Raw genomic sequence first — 16,995 nt, 5'->3', positions numbered from 1 at the left:
AACCATGCTAATCTCAATTAACTATACAGCGGGAGAATCCACAAAACTCCAGGCTGACAATTCCAAAAATTCACAGCTTTCCAAGTGAAGGAATTTATCATCTGGAACCAGAATGGTCAATCCCATACTGTGAGACTTTGCCTCGGTTTCTAGATTCCCCAAGCCAGAGGAAACAGCTTCTCAGTGTCAACACGATCAAGTGCCTTCAAGCTCTATTTATTTCATTGAGATCAACTTTTGTCCTTCTCAGTTCCAGAGAATATTATCCCAGCTTGCTTAGCCTGTCATCAAAGGATAACGCTCTCATCCCAGGAACCAGCGTAATCACCCCTTGCTTCACCCCTCCCAGACAAGGAAATCTTCCTTAAATATGGAGATCAATACTGGACTCAACTCTGTATTTCTGCTCTGACCAAAGCCTGCGCAATTGTAGGAGAAAGCGAGGATGGCAGATGCTGGAGATCAGAATCGAAAAGTTAGTGTTGGAAAAGCACAGCAGGTCAGGCAGCATCCCATAATTTCCCCTCACACATAATCAACAATGCTCCCAGCGCATCTCCTCCACCCCGCACCTCTGCCCTTGAAGCCCACCCCTCCAACAGCAACAAGGATAGGACACTCCACCACCAAACCCCACACCACAATCCCCCCACCCCGCCCTGGTCCTCATCTTTCATCTCACGAATCTTTAGATACGGTGCATTATCTTCTGTCATGTCCGCCATCTACAATCAGACCCCACTACCAGAGATGTAGTTCCCTCCCCACCCCTATCTGTGTTCCGCACAGTCCGTTCCCTCCGTGACTCCCTCGTTAGGTCCACGGCCCCCACCAACCCACCTTCCACTTCCAGCACCTACCATGCTGCCGCAAGAGGTGTAAAACCTGTGCCTACACCTCCCCCTCACATCTCCCCCTCACCTCCATCCAAGTCCCAAGGGATCCTTCCACATATGGCAGAGATTTTCCAGCACATCTAAATTCCTCATCTACTGTGTCAGTTGCTCTCAATGTGTTCTCCTTTACATTGAGGAGACAGGACACCAACTCATGGAATGTTTCAGGGGACATCTCTGGAACACATGCACCAAATAACCCCACTGTCCAGTGGCTGACCACTTCAACTTCCCCTCTCACTCTGCCAAGGATATGCAAGTGCTGCACCTCCTCCTTACCAAATCCAAGGCACCCGACACCTGGAGGAAGAACTCCTCATCTTCTGTCTTGGGACCCTTCAGCCACATGGTATCAATGTCAACTTCACCATTTTCCTCATCTCCCGTCCTCCCATCTCACCCCAGATGCAACCCTCCAACTCAACACCACCTTCTTGAACTGAGCTACCTGTCCATCTTTCTTCCCACCTATCTGCTCCACCCTCCCCTCTAACTTATCACTATCACTCCCCCCCACCTCCATCTACCTATCACCTTCCCAGCTACCTTCCCCCAACCCCAGCCCAACCTATTTATCTCTCAGCCTGCTTCCCTGCCCCCCAACATTCCTGATGATGGGCTTATGATTCTCCTGCACAATTGTAGCAAGGCTTCCTTGTACTCCAATCCCTTTGTAAGAAAGAGCAGCATGTGATTTGACTTCCTAATTGCCTGATGTACTTGCTTGCATGCCAACTTCCTGTGTTCCTTAGATGAGTGCACACAAATGCTCACAGCATCAATATTGTAAAAGTTCCATGTCTTTTCACAGCACGGAGAGTAACCTTATGTTTCCCCACATTATAATCCATCTGGCATTTTGGTACTACTTAAGAGGCCCATCCACATCTATTTGCAGTTTTTTTGTGTCCTCCTTCCTGCTCATGTTTCCATCAAATTTCTCTTTTGTAATACTGTCCAACTCTGATTACACTATGAATTTCCAAGCGCAATGTTGAAATTCCGTCAAGAATAGATTCAAGTACTTCCCTGTTAGTTTAGTGTCAGGATAAACAACTTGTAGCACCTATTTCTTGTTCTCTCCTTTCTTGAATTCTGATGTTACATTAGCTCATTTCTAACCTTCTGGGACCATTCTAGAATTTAGGGAATTTTGTAAAAGTCACGACCAGTTCCACCTACAATGTCTGCAGCTTTTAGAACCCTAGGATGTAGGCTCTCAAGTTGTGGGACTTTGTTTTGGTTTTTAGTTCCTTAGATTTCTTCAATACCTTTCCTCTACTGATATGAATCCCCTGAAGTATCTCACTATTCTGAGGCCTTCAGTTGTCCTTGCCTTCCATTATGTAATTTGTTTCTGCTGTTGTGCAGATGGAAACAAAATATCTGTTCAACATCTCTGTGATTTCAGTACCCATGCAAATTCATCATGTCTCTGTTTCGAAGGGATCAATCTTTACTTTAGCTACCCTCCTCCTTTTATTATAGTATTTCAAGACTTCACAAATAATTTTTATATTCCTGCCTTGTTTACTTTTGAGTTTTTTAACTCCTTTTCATCCTTTTTTTTTTTGTCTGTGTTTTTCTGTTTTTGAAACATTCTGAATTCTAAGAATTACCATTATTCTTTGCAACATTATTGGTCAAATTTTCCAACACAAGGTTAGTGCTCCTGTGGGGAGTTAGACTGCTGTCTAGGTTTGTTCAATATATCGCATCAGTTGCACGACACTCTGAACGTTTGCTATAAATTCTGTGTCTTATGGTCCTGCCCCACTAGTTACCTGATGAAGGAGCAATGCTCCGAAAGCTAGTACTTCCAAATAAATCTGTTGGACTATAACCCAGTGTTGTTTTAACTTTGGCCACCCCAGTCCAACACCAGCACCTCCACATCATAAAAATGCTAAAATTAACACATCTCACAGTTCAGAGGTTGTGGTACCCATGTCTGGGTACCCATAGACTGGTGATATATTGCTTAAATTAAATGATGTCAAAATCATATAATGGCCTAGGACCTCTATGCTCAGCATTTCAATACCAATGCAAAATGCATTGTATATTAACTTACAGCTGACCCCATCATTGTCTCTGTTGGAGCTGGTCTGTAGCATGCAGGTCCTTGAAAACTAGAAAAGTGAAGAAGACCAATTCCAAATAAGGTTGTTGATGACTGTATTTGGTCTCCGAATTGGTGTGAGTGGCCTCAATGGCTTGTCCTCATCCAGAATCAAGCAATGGAGAAGGTTGTAAGTCCTCAAAGCAAAATGTCTTCACCTTCGTAATCTTTATCTTACAGTGTACAGACTTCAAAAATGTAGAGTTGAAATTTATGACTATTTACCTTGCACCTTCACCATAATATTTCTTCATTTTAAATAATACTTTCTCACACGTACACAGCAGTAAGTAAGGTTTTAAGCTGGTAAAAACAATGACTGCAGATGCTGGAAACCAGATTCTGGAAGAGCACAGCAGTTCAGGCAGCATCCAAGGAGCAGCGAAATCGACGTTTCGGGCAAAAGCCTTTCATCAGGAATAAAGGCAGAGAGCCTGAAGCGTGGAGAGATAAGCTAGAGGAGGGTGGGGGTGGGGAGAAGATAGCATAGAGTACAATGGGTGAGTGGGGGAGGGGATGAAGGTGATAGATCAGAGAGGAGAGGGTGGAGTGGATAGGTGGAAAAGGAGATAGGCAGGTAGGACACGTCTGGACAAGTCATGGGGACAGGGCTGAGCTGGAAGTTTGGAACTAGGTTGAGGTGGGGAAGGGGAAATGAGGAAACTGTTGAAGTCCACATTGATGCCCTAGGGTTGAAGTGTTCCAAGGCAGAAGATGAGGCATTCTTCCTCCAGGCGTCTGGTGGTGAGGAAGCGGCGGTGAAGGAGGCCCAAGATCTCTATGTCCTCGGCAGAGTGGGAGGGGGAGTTGAAATGTTGGGCCACGGGGCGGTGTGGTTGATTGGTGTGGGTGTCTTGGAGATGTTCCCTAAAGCGTTCTGCTAGGAGGCGCCCAGTCTCCCCAATGTAGAGGAGACCGCATTGGGAGCAACGGATACAATAAATGATATTGGTGGATGTGCAGGTAAAACTTTGATGGATGTGGAAGGCTCCTTTAGGGCCTTGGATAGAGGTGAGGGAGGAGATGTGGGCGCAGATTTTACAGTTCCTGCGGTGGCACGGGAAGGTGCCAGGAAGGGAGGGTGGGTTGTAGGAGGCCGTGGACCTGACCAGGTAGTCACAGAGGGAACAGTCTTTGCGGAAGGCGGAAAGGGATGGGGAGGGAAATATATCCCTGGTGGGGGGGTCTTTCTGGAGGTGGCAGAAATGTCGGCAGATGATTTGGTTTATGCGAAGGTTGGTAGGGTGGAAGGTGAGCACCAGGGGTGTTCTGTCCTTGTTACGGTTGGAGGGGTGGGGTCTGAGGGCGGAGGTGCGGGATGTGGACGAGATGTGTTGGAGGGCATCTTTAACCACGTGGGAAGGGAAATTCCGGCCTCTAAAGAAGGAGACCATCTGGTGTGTTCTGTGGTGGAACGGGTCCTCCTGGGAGCAGATACGGCGGAGGCGGAGGAATTGGGAATACGGGATGGCATTTTTTCAAGAGGTAGGGTGGGAAGAGGTGTATTCCAGGTAGCTGTGGGAGTCGGTGGGTTTGTAAAAAATGTCAGTGTCAAGTCGGTTGTTAATAATGGAGATGGAGAGGTCCAGGAAGGGGAGGGAGGTGTCAGAGATGGTCCAGGTAAATTTAAGGTCAAGGTGGAATGTGTTGGTGAAGTTGATGAATTGCTCAACCTCCTCGCGGGAGCACGAGGTGGCGCCAATGCAGTCATCAATGTAGCAGAGGAAGAGGTGGGGAGTGGTGCTGGTGTAATTACGGAAGAAGGACTGTTCTACGTAGCCAACAAAGAGACAGGCATAGCTGGGGCCCATACATGTGCCCCTGGCTAACCCTTTGGTCTGGAGGAAGTGGGAGGATTCGAAGGAGAAATTGTTAAGGGTGAGGACCAGTTTGGCCAAACGAATGAGGGTGTCGGTGGAAGGGTACTGTTGGGGATGTCTGGAGAGGAAAAAACGGAGGGCTTGGAGGCCCTGGTCATGGCGGATGGAGGTGTAGAAGGATTGGATATCCATGGTGAAGATGAGGCATTGGGGGCCGGGTAAACGGAAGTCTTGGAGGAGGTGGAGAGCGTGGGTGGCCTCCGCCTCTGAGCTTACTTTCACAATCAGGACTCCCGCCCACCTTCCGAGGACCCTTTCGCCCACCTCCAACACACTGCATCCACCTGGACACCCCGCGCTGGCCTATTACCTGCCCTCGACCTCTTCATTTCCAACTGCCGCTGGGACATTAACCGCCTCAACCTGCCTACCCCCTCCCCCACTCCAACCTCTCACCCTCACAACGTGCAGCCCTCCAATCCCTCTGCTCCAATCCTGACCTCACCATCAAGCCAGCGCACAAAGGGGGCGCAGTGGTAGTCTGGCACCCTGACCTCTACACCGCTGAAGCCAAACGCCAACTCGAGGACACCTCTTCCGACTGCCCTCTCGACCATGACCCCACCCACCATCACCAAACCATCATCTCCCAGACCATACAGAACCTCATCACTTCAGCAGTTCTCCCATCCACAGCTTCCAACCTCATAGTCCGGGAACCCCGCACTGCCCGGTTCTATCTCCTTCCCAAGATCCACAAGCCTGACCACCCTGGCCGACCCATTGTCTCAGCATGCTCCTGCCCCACATAACTCATCTCTACCTACCTCCACACTGTCCTATCACCCCTAGTCCAGGAACTCCCCACATATGTTCGAGACACCACCCACGCCCTCCACCTCCTCCACGACTTCCGTTTCCCCGGCCCCCAACACCTCATCTTCACCATGGATATCCAATCCATCTACACCTTCATCCGCCATGAACAGGGCCTCCAAGCCCTCCGTTTTTTCCTCCTTCTTTAGAGACCGCAATTTCCCTTCCCACGTGGTTAAAGATGCCCTCCAAAGCATCTGAGCCACATCCCGCACCTCCGCCCTCAGACCCCACCCCTCCAACCGTAACAAGGACAGAACACCCCTGGTGCTCAACTTCCACCCTACCAACCCTCGCATAAACCTGCACATCCACCAATATCATTTATTGTATCCGTTGCTCCCGATGTGGTCTCCACTACATTGGGGAGACTGGGCGCCTCCTAGCGGAACGCTTTAGGGAACATCTCCGGGACACCCACACCAATCAACCACACCGCCCCGTGGCCCAACATTTCAACTCTCCCCTCCCACTCTGCCGAGGACATGGAGGTCCTGGGCCTCCTTCACCGCCGCTCCCTCACCACCAGACGCCTGGAGGAAGAACGCCTCATCTTCCGCCTCAGAACACTTCAATCCCAGGGCATCAATGTGGACTTCAACAGTTTCCTCATTTCCCCTTCCCCCACCTCACCCTAGTTCCAAACTTCCAGCTCAGCACTGTCCCCATGACTTGTCCGGACTTGTCCTACCTGCCTATCTCCTTTTCCACCTATCCACTCCACCCTCTCCTCCCTGACCTATCACCTTCATCCCCTCCCCCTGTCACCTATTGTACTCTATGATACTTTCTCCCCAACGTTTTAAGCTGTCTGTTTTAAAGCAGGAAGTTCATAAATTATCAAAAGGTAATTTGCAATGTACAGGGTTAGCAATACATAAACCTATTTCTGCTGTAACATTTGGGATTTTTCCTGTAACATTCAATTGCTAATATTGTGGACTGAACTTTGTCGAGGGAGTTGACAGAGGTCTTCTATATCAATCATCAGCAGCAATATGATATCTTAGAAAGTTGATTTTAATCCTTCCTCACAGTCCTTGTTATTTGATATGGAGGGAATGAACTGTTGAAATGGATGTGAGTAACTCAGAATTACTTCCCACCAGGACTTTTCAGAAATTGTCAGAAATCAAAAATGTTTCTTCTTTACACTGTCAGGTGCTTCTTTCTGTTACAAAACAAAACTTCATTTCTTTTTTGTTATAAAAATGTTAGAGACAGGATAAATGGCTATTCAAACGAATGAGATATTTAGAAGGCCCAAGTGATGAATTGTCAGGTGTAAATCCAAGCAGGGTTAACAATCCAATGGCAGGTTCTGTGATGATTCAGTAGAAATGCCCTTTTTGTTTGTGTCTGGTCAAATCCTGGGAATTGCCATTCCCTGTCACTGTCTTCAACAAAAATATCAGTTTCACCCAGTTATCTCTCTGGGCTGTAGCCATTGTGTTTGCTTCGTACAAAGAGATTGTCAGAGCTCGGCACTAAGCTGGTTTTACGTTGACATTAGTGGACACTTGTATCTCACATGATGCAATTGTGTGGTTCTTCCATGTGAACTGACAAACACCAATGTAAACTCACTAGAGTGGCCAGTGAAGAAGACCCACATGAACATTTCAGAGCCAACGTAGGCCACTTGCCCTCATTGACCTGCCTTGCCATTTGATATGGTCATGGCTGATTTGACTGCGATCTCAATTCCACTTTCCTGCCCATCCTGATAGCCTTTGCCATTCAGTTTGTTTGCTATGGCTTGCTTAGAAAATACATTCATTGGAGTTTAGAAGAATGAGGGAGAATCTCATAGAAACCTGTAAAATTCTAGATGAGTTGTTGGGGGGAGCACAGAAAGGATGTTCCCAATGACCAGGGAGTCCAGAACCAGGGGTCACAGTCCAAGGGTATGGGGTTGGCCATTTTGGACTGAGATGAGGAGAAACCTCATCGCCCAGAGAGTGATGAGCCTGTGGGATTCTCTGCCACAGAAAACAGTTGGGGCCAAAACATTGGATATTTTTAAGACAGGGTTAGATTTAGTTCTTAGGGCTAACGGAATCAAAAGGTATGAGGAGAAAATGGGAATGGGGACTGAGTTCAATAGTCAGTCATGATCATATTGAATGGCAGAGGAGACTCAAGGGCTGAATGGCCTCCTCTTGTCTTCAATGATTCCATGTAAACTTGGCCGCGGTGTAAAACAGGTTGCCAATTCATTCTCTGTCATTGGTTTCAAACCAATAGTTTTAGCCCTATTGCCTTTAGATGGCCATTCTTAAAAAATCTGACAAATCTTAGTTATGTCAACTGCCTGGAATGCACGTCTAAGGATGAACTTTCATTGCAGGTCTCTAGGCAACATTGAGTACTGTGCATTGGGTCAAATCAGTGAAGGAAGATAGTAACGTAGGATCAGGAAAAGACAATCCAGCCCTTCAAGCATGTCCCACCATTCAATTAGACCCTAATTAATCTGCGTCTCAACTTCATTTTTTTTTAACAACCAATCCCACAATACCCTTACTGAATAAAATAAAAACCTATATATCTCAAGCTTGTAAGTTCCTAATGTTCCCCGTGTGCATAGCTACTCCATATTCCTAGAACTTTGATGTGAAAGAGTGCTTTTTGTTTTCTCGCCTGAGTGTATTGGCTTTACTTTGAAGATTCTATCCTTTTGGTCTTGATTCCTCCACAAGAAGAGGCAGGTTCTCCGTATCTACCACACCAAATCCTTATAAAACTCTAATGCCGTAATCATTACTCTCCTCCTACCCTCGATAAACTCAAGGGAGTATGACCCACATTTGTACAATTTGTTTTCATAAATTAACTCTCCAAATCTTAGTATGTTTCTGCTGATTGTAATGCTCCTTAGTTCTGTGACTGGTTATGTGAGTTTGTTCACTTTTGCCCTGATTCTACACAAGCTTCATCAATCAAATACAGTGAGCATCAATATTAAACATGCTCACACAGTCAAGCACATGAACAGTTGAACACTACTGGATGTCGGACTATGGATAACCACGTCCTTCCGCTTGAAAAGATGTAAAACAAACTATTTATCTTTTCCCTATCCAGAGGAAACGCTGTGAGCTGGAAGATTTGACAAGAGAGCTACGACAGGTAAACCTGCTCCAGTTCATTCAGCAGACAGGGACAAAGGTCAGCATTCTCCCAGCCCAGGAGGGACCTGCTCAGGTTATTGGTGAGTAACTACAGGTTACTGCTCTCCACAGGTAACGCTCCTCTTTCCATGTAATCCATCAGAAAAATCACACTTATAAGTAGGCAAGACAAAAGCCGTGATCCAAAACAAAACCTTCAGGATGTTGGCTTTGCATTCTGGGCTAGTAATTACTGCAAATGCCCCTGGAGAAGGTATTGGGGAAGCTGCCTTCTTGAATTGCAGGCTTGCTTGGGATGTAGGGAAGGACTACCTACTTTTAGTGCTATTAGGGAGGGCCCCAGCATTTCCAGATAATTGCAATATCCCAGCAAACAGTGAGCCCCGTTAAAGGGGAACTGCAGCCCTGTTGTAAATTCTGCGTAAACTCTTTTTCACCATTTTTCACATTGAAATTTCAACTGGAGCGAAGAACCACAGCAGTTACAAAGAAGCTGTAGTTTTTTAAATTCACCAAAGCAACTAACTTTGGAGCCTTAGCAACGGTTACATTATCTTGCCGTGAAGGTGTGACAGAGCACTTGCTCAATCTTAACAAAGCAGCCGTGCTGGGTGTGAGGAGCATTGTGATTAGCGAGTGACTTGGCGTGTTTTGAGTTGCAAGCTGCCTACTTTTATTCTAACTAGGCCATCTGTTTACTGAGCAGGCGTTCTGCTATCTATTTTTAACGTGAATTGTGCAGCGTATGTCTGGTTTATGCGGGTTCATTTTCCCCAATTACTGTTCAGTGGCAGGGACCTTTTCTAGCGAGAGTTCAAAGTCTGCTGTAGCTCCAAAATAAAAGCCACTAGTGCACCGACTGAAGATAGAGGAGCATAATGTCCCAGGATTGGGGACTTGGTACAAGATAAATCTGTCATGTTTCTGACAGGAGGAATGCCTTGATTATCAAGCCACACTTTTTTATGAGGCAAATTATTGTCAATATTTTCATTTTATCATTGAAATGTTAAGTTCCCGGGAATGATGATCCCCAACAATCTGGATCACAATGGTCAAGAAAGCACAACAACATCTCTATTTTGTCCGGAAGTTGAGGAAATTTGTCATGTCCACAATGACTCTTACCAACTTTTATAGATGCACGTAGAAAGCATCGTATCTGGACGCATCACAGCTTGGTATTGCAACTGCTCTGCCCAAGACTGTAAAAGCTTTCAGACAGGAATCATGCAAACCAGCCTTTTTCCACTGACTCCATCTACATTTTCCACTGCCTCGGAAAAACAACCAACATAATTGGGGTGGCACAGTGGCTCACTGCTGCCTCACAGCACCAGGTTTGATTCCAGCCTCGGGTGACTGTCTGTGTGGAGTTTGCCCTTTCTCCCCGTGTCTGTGTGGGTTTCCTCTGGGTGCACTAGTTTCCTCCCACAGTCCTAAGATGTGCAGGTTAGGTGAATTGGTCGTGCTAAATTGCTCATAATATTCGGGGGTGCATTGGTTGGGGTCAATGTAGGGGAATGGGTTTGGGTAGGATACTCTTCGGAGGGTCGGTATGGACTTTTTGGGCTGAAGGACCTGTTTCCATACTATAGGGATTCTAAGAAAATAATCAAAGACCCCTCCCACCCTGGTTATACTCACTTCCACCTTCTTCTGATGAGCAGAAGATATAGGTTTGTACATACGTATAAATAGATTCAAGAACAACTTCTTCCCCGTTGTTATCAGACTTTTGAACAGACCTCCCAAATATTTATTCTGATCTCTCTCTTTCTGCACCTTCTCTGTGGCTGTAACACTGTATTTTGCAATCTGTTTTGTTACCCTGACGCACTTTGTATGGTATGATCTGCCTGTATAACACACAAAACAACACTTTTCACTGTCTCTTGGAACATGTGGCAACAATAAATCAATCAATCAAACGGTCAAACTGTTTCCCATTATTACTACCATCCAGAATAAAAGAGACCTCCACCAAAATGATTAAAGAAACTCAAAAATGATTTGTTTATAATAAATATAACTTATTATTTAAACAACTGATAAAACTGGTTAACAACTAAGCTATATTCTGAAATTAAACTGTGTCCCCTTAATCCCTAATGAATACATTCACGTGACATACAAGGCAATACATCTCTGCAGAAATGATGTGACTTTCACAAAAAAGGAGAAAAAAAAGTCTGTCATCTTTTAGAATGACTATGTTGGTTTCAGTTCTTTCATATGTAAATGCCAGAACTTTTTTAAAGTTACATTCTCAAGTCAACTTCAACAATAGGTGCCATGTTGGCCCAGTTAATGCATTGAAGGCGTGAGGTGCCCTGTGTGAGGCTGTCTGTGTCCTAATGTTCAGACTGATTCTATTTCTAAAAAAGGGATTTACAGAATCTTATATGGATCCATGCAGTTTTTGAGCAAAATAAAATATAATTCTGCAAGTACAAACTCACCCCACATCCTTACTTGTGTGTGCGTGTTGTGCAGTGGGGTCACCTGTAGTGTGACATGAACCCACGGTCCTGGTTAAGGCCAGCCCCATGGGTACCGAACTTGGCTATCAGCCTCTGCTCGGCCACTTTGCATTGTTGCCTGTCCTGAAGTCCGCCCAGGAGAATGGTCGCCTGAAGGTCCAAGGTCGAATGTCCCAGACCACTGAACTGTTCTCCGACTGGGAGAGAATACTCCTGTCTGTTGATTGTTGTGCAGTGTCCTTTCATCTATTGCCATAGCCTCTGCTCGGTCTCGCCAATGTACATGCCTCAGGGCATCCTTGCCTGCAGCGTATAGGGTAGACAATGCACACGCACGCATGCGTTTGTGGGGTGAATTTGTATTTGCGGAATTACAATTATTTTGCACAAAAACTGCATGAATCCATGTGAGATTCTGTAAATCCCTTTTTTTAGAAATAGAATCAGTCTGAACATTGGGGCGCTGACTGCCTCACACAGGGCACCTCACACCTTCAATGCATTATCTGGGCCAACATGGCACCTGTTGTTAAAATTGACTTGCGAATGTAACTTTAAAAAAGTTCTGGGATTTACATATGAAAGATCTGAAACCAACATAGTCATTCTAAAAGATGAGAGACTTAACAAACAATCCAGATCTTTTTCAATATGTAATTTCAGTTGCATCACACTGTAAACTTTTGCAATGCATTCTGTGTCTTATGATCTTATAATCTGCAACCACATGATGAAGGAGCAGCGCTTCAAAAGCTAGTGCTTCCCAATAAACCTGTTGTGTGATTGTTAATTTTGTACACCCCAGTCCAACACTGGCATCTCCAAATCAGAAATATAAGTAAGGTTTCCCAACAGATGTTTATGGTGTTGGGGGTAATATATTAATATGGAGAGGGGATTAACAAAGTAATAGGAAGCAGAGTTGAGATAAATGTGCCATTTTTAGGTTGGCAAATTATACTTAATGGGGTACCACAGGTATCAATTCTGGCTCCTCAACTATTTACAACTCATATCAATGGCTTTTTAAAATTTGTTCACAGGAGGGTGATCAAGAGCTGAATGTCATGGTCTGAAAGGATGATGTATACAAAAACTCTCATAGCATTTAAAAAGTACTTGAATTTGCAGATGAGGTTTTGTAACCTACAAGGTGATGGTCCAAGAACTGAAAGATGGGGTGGGATTGTTAGCTGGCGAAGACTGAATAGTCTTCATCCTAGTTGACAATGTCTGATCATAGGAAGGCCAGCCAGGACGTACTTGGGATTGTTAAATCTGTCAAAAGGGTAGTTTCTGCTTCAAAGACATTTTTGTTGTTATTATTACTTCATGGAAGGTAGGCGTTTGCTGACTCGGGTCAGGGTTTATGACCATTTACGAGTGTGACCTGTGAATGGAAAATGGGCTGCAACCACAGCCAGTGTGAGCAGAGTCAATGTCTGCATTTCCAAAGGGCAAGATATGGAACTGATTCCTTCCCTCCCTGATCTGTAGGAAACATGAAAGACTCTCCTATATACCCGGGTGTTTTTAGTGAGTGAGGTGGAGCTGGGAGAAAGATTCAGTGCTCATATAGCATTTATAATCTCCTACTATCTCTTTGTGACTAAAATCATTCCTATCTTCCCCCTCTCAATACTAATTCATTCAAGTATATCACAGTCCCCCATTTGGCCCAACAAGTCCACACCGACTCTCCGAAGAGTAACCCACCCAGACACATTCCCCTACCACTCTACATTTCCCCTGATTAATGCACCTAACTGACACACCCCTGAACACTATGGGCAACTTAGCATGACTAATCCACCTAACCTGCACATCTTTGGATTGTGTGAGGAAACTGGAGCACCCGGAGGAAATCCATGCAAACACAGAAAGCACATGCAAACTCCACACAGCCAGTCACCTGAGGCTGGAATTGAACTCAGGTCCCTGGCGCTGTGAGGCAGCAGTGCTAACCACTGAGCCACCATGCTGCCCATAAATTTCTTTGTTGAAACAATCCTCACATTTTCTATACTCCTTAAGGGCATCTGCTGTTTTGAACCCTCAGTGTCTGCCTTAAGCTTTTTTCTTCCATAATCTAATCCTGTACATCCCTTGGCATTCAGATTCCCTGCACTTGTTGGTTTCAGCCTTAACATTCACAGGAATATGTTAGCCCTGCAATCTTACCCTTCAGAATGTTTCTCGCTGTTCTGGAGTGATTTTCCTGCAAGTAGTTGCACCCAGTCCCTCTCTAAGTCTCAGTTTAAAGTGCCCCCAAGATGCAGAGAGGAACAACGGCTCAGCGTCCATCATCCTTGATGCCATTTCCTCTGGATGGATGAGACACAGTGTCTCTGCAGACTGAGGATAACCCGGGATACTGGCACAGTCTAGATTAGAGTGGTGCTGGAAAAGCACAGCAGTTCAGCAGTAAAACTGCTCCTCGGATGCTGCCTGAACTGCTGTGCTTTTCTAGCACCATTCTCATCTAGATTCTGGTTTCCAGCATCTGCCGTCGTCGTTTTCACCGGCATACCGTCACGGCGCTGTGCTAACTGCTGGATTGGGACTTGTGACCTCGAGGAGCGAGTGACCATCTGATCCCAGTGACCATTTAGGTGGCTTTCATGGGATGAACCCCTTCCAAGGAGCCACTGGAGATCCGTGTGGGATCTGTAAATCATCCAGCCACAAACACATCGAGACTGTGATCGATTTATGCCACATCACACCATCCCATCACATATCCCCGGTGACGGGGTCAGTGCTGCATCCTGAGTAGTGGGATTCCACACTCTAGCTGGCTTCCCCCAGGGGCAGGGTGTGATAGACCGTATACACACTGTGCTGAGAAGGTCACAGCATAACAGAGTAGAGTTCATCAACAGGATAGGGCTGCATTCCATCAACGTGCAAGTGATCATCAGAACAACTTTACAGAGGTGAATGCGTGATCCCCAGGAGCTGCCATGATGCCTGTATCTTTCAGAGGTCTCATGTGTCTGCTGTATTTGAGGGTCTAGGCTGGTTACTGGGAGACAACTGCAGCCATGGCTGGCGGCTGGTACACAAACCACCCCCCACCCCCGAACGAGGCCGGGCCTATGTACAGTGCAGTCCATTCTTCAGTCAGGGCCATCATGGAGCAGGTGATAGGCCTCCTGAAGATAAGGTTCAGCAGCGTAGATCAGTCGATGGATCTGAAGTGGGGAGATGGGAGGGTTGGTTGCTTGAAGTTCGCTCCAGAAAGGGTGTGCCTCATGATGCTGACATAGTGTCTCTGTACAACAGGGCAGTAAAGAACGGGATGTGATGGAAGCTGAAGAAATAGGAGGGAAAGGGAAGCAGTCTCCAGGGAGGAAGATGAGGAGTTTGAGCAGGAGGAACATCGCGTTGTGCAAGATGGAGCGCAGCAGCATCAGGCACTGTGAGCCAGACAGGAACTTAGAGGCGAAAATGTGTTGCTGGAAAAGCGCAGCAGGTCAGGCAGCATCCAAGGAACAGGAGAATCGACGTTTCGGGCATAAGGCCTTCTTCAGGAATTCCTGAAGAAGGGCTTATGCCTGAAACGTCGATTCTCCTGTTCCTTGGATGCTGCCTGACCTGCTGCGCTTTTCCAGCAACACATTTTCAGCCCTGATCTCCAGCATCTGCAGACCTCACTTTCTCCAGGAACTTAGAGGCACCTAGTTCCAGTAGATAAGAGCTGGGGGCAGTGATCACTCACTGACTGGAAACACCTTGGTGCTCGACATGCCCAGAGTTTGTTTCTGTTCGGAGAGACTAATGCAATCTGTTTGATTTCTACTCAGTATTTGGAAAGAAAACTGTATTTGAGGTGACCGAAGGTGCCCCTGTATGTGATGGTCCCACACTAAACAGTGAAAAGATGCTGGGCTACAGTGGACATTAGGGAAGGAACAGCAATGACTTAGAGAGGGTGATAAGAAAGGATGTGGCTAAGGACATCTCAGATGTATGGTCTGGTGCTTCAAAAGTGATAGGCGTGTATAGAAGGGAGTGTTAGGAGAAAGTGAGGTCTGCAGATGCTGGAGATCAGAGCTGAAAAATGTGTTGCTGGAAAAGCGCAGCAGGTCAGGCAGCATCCAAGAAGCAGGAGAATCGACGTTTCAGGCATAAGCCCTTCTGCAGGAGGGTGTGCCAAGCAGGCTAAGATAAAAGGTAGAGAGGAAGGACTTGGGGGAGGGGCGTTGGGAATGCGATAGGTGGAAGGAGGTTAAGGTGAGGGTGATAAGCCAGAGAGTGGGTGGGGGCGGAGAGGTCGGGAAGAAGATTGCAGGTCAAGATTGCTGAGTCCGAGGGTTGGGGCTGAGATAAGGTGGGGGGAGGGGAAATGAGGAAGCTGGAGAAATCTGCATTCATCCCTTGTGGTTGGAGGGTTCCTAGGCGGAAGATGAGTCGCTCTTCCTCCAGGCGTCGTGTTGCCATGGTCTGGCGATGGAGGAGGCCAAGGACCTGCATATCCTTGTGGGAGGGGGAGTTAAAGTGTTCAGCCACAGGGCAGTTGGGTTGGTTGGTGCGGGTGTCCCAGAGATGTTCTCTCTGAAACGTTCCGCAAGTAGGCGGCCTGTCTCCCCAAAGTAGAGGAGGCCACATCGGGTGCAGCGGATGCAGTAAATGATGTGTGTGGAGGTGCAGGTGAATTTGTGACGGATGTGGAAGGACCCCTTGGGGCCTTGGAGGGAAGTGAGGGTGGAGGTGTGGGCGCAAGTTTTGCATTTCTTGCGGTTGCAGGGGAAGGTGCCAGGAATGGAGGTTGGCTTGGTGGGGGGGTATGGACCTGACGAGAGAGTTGCGGGGGGAGTGGTCTTTCCAGAACACTGCTAGGGGAGGGGAGGGAAATATATCCTTGGTGGTGGGGTCTGTTTGGAGATGGCGGAAATGACTTAGGATGTTACGATGTATCTGGAGGTTTGTGGGGTGTTAGGTGAGGACCAGTCAGGTTCTGTCCTGGTGGCGATTGAAGGGGCGGGGTTCAAGGGCGGAGGAGCAGGAAGAGCATCATGGAGAGGATCGTCAACCACGTCTGAGGGGAAATTGCGGTCTTTGAAGAAGGAGGCCATCTGGGTTGTTCGGTATTGGAATTAGTTCTCCTGGGAGCAGATGCGGCGGAGGCGAAGGAATTGGGAATATGGGATGGCGTTTTTACAGGGGCAGGGTGGGAGGAGGTGTAATCTAGGTAGCTGTGGGAGTCGGTCGGTTTATATTGAACGTCCGTGTTGAGTCGGTCGCCCGAGATAGAAATGGAGAGGTCTAGGAAGGGGAGGGAGGATTCTGAGACGGTCCAGGTAAATTTGAGGTCGGGGTGAAAGGTGTTAGTAAAGTGGATGAACTGTTCAACCTCCTCGTGGGAGCACAAGGTAGCGTTGTTTTGTCAATGCTGTGTCACTACATTAGTGGTGAGGGGCAACTCTGGACTGCCAACGCTTGACTGGATATAGAGCTGAGGATCAAAGACAATGCCAAAACAAGTGATGCCAGTATATCTGAATATCCCAGTGCTGATGAATGCATCCAGCTACAAGGAAGTGGCAGAATCAGGCTAGCATCAGATGGGAAGTGTGATCGAGGTGTGGTAGGTAGTCAGTGAGGTGAGTTTGAGTTCAGGGTTGGAGATAATTTGGAATGAAAGCTTTGAAGAAGCTCAAT

General features: G+C 46.8%; 1 protein-coding gene across 2 annotated transcripts in view; it reads left to right on the top strand.

The window, feature by feature from the left end:
• The window catches only part of LOC122563295 (ras association domain-containing protein 8-like), an 84,931-nt gene that overhangs the window by 50,913 nt on the left and 17,023 nt on the right, over window positions 1-16,995 (top strand). For both annotated transcript variants that reach the window (XM_043716998.2, XM_043716997.2), the window contains exon 4: window positions 8,802-8,928. In XM_043716998.2, coding sequence (XP_043572933.1) covers window positions 8,802-8,928 — 127 coding nt within the window. The remainder of the gene's footprint in view (window positions 1-8,801; window positions 8,929-16,995) is intronic.

This window comes from Chiloscyllium plagiosum, unplaced genomic scaffold, assembly GCF_037043375.1.
Source record: "Chiloscyllium plagiosum isolate Xiang-an unplaced genomic scaffold, Cpla_swu_hap1 HiC_scaffold_26, whole genome shotgun sequence".
NCBI lineage: Eukaryota > Metazoa > Chordata > Chondrichthyes > Orectolobiformes > Hemiscylliidae > Chiloscyllium > Chiloscyllium plagiosum.
Note: the sequence above shows the minus strand (reverse complement) of the source record. Positions and strands in the feature narration are given on the sequence as shown.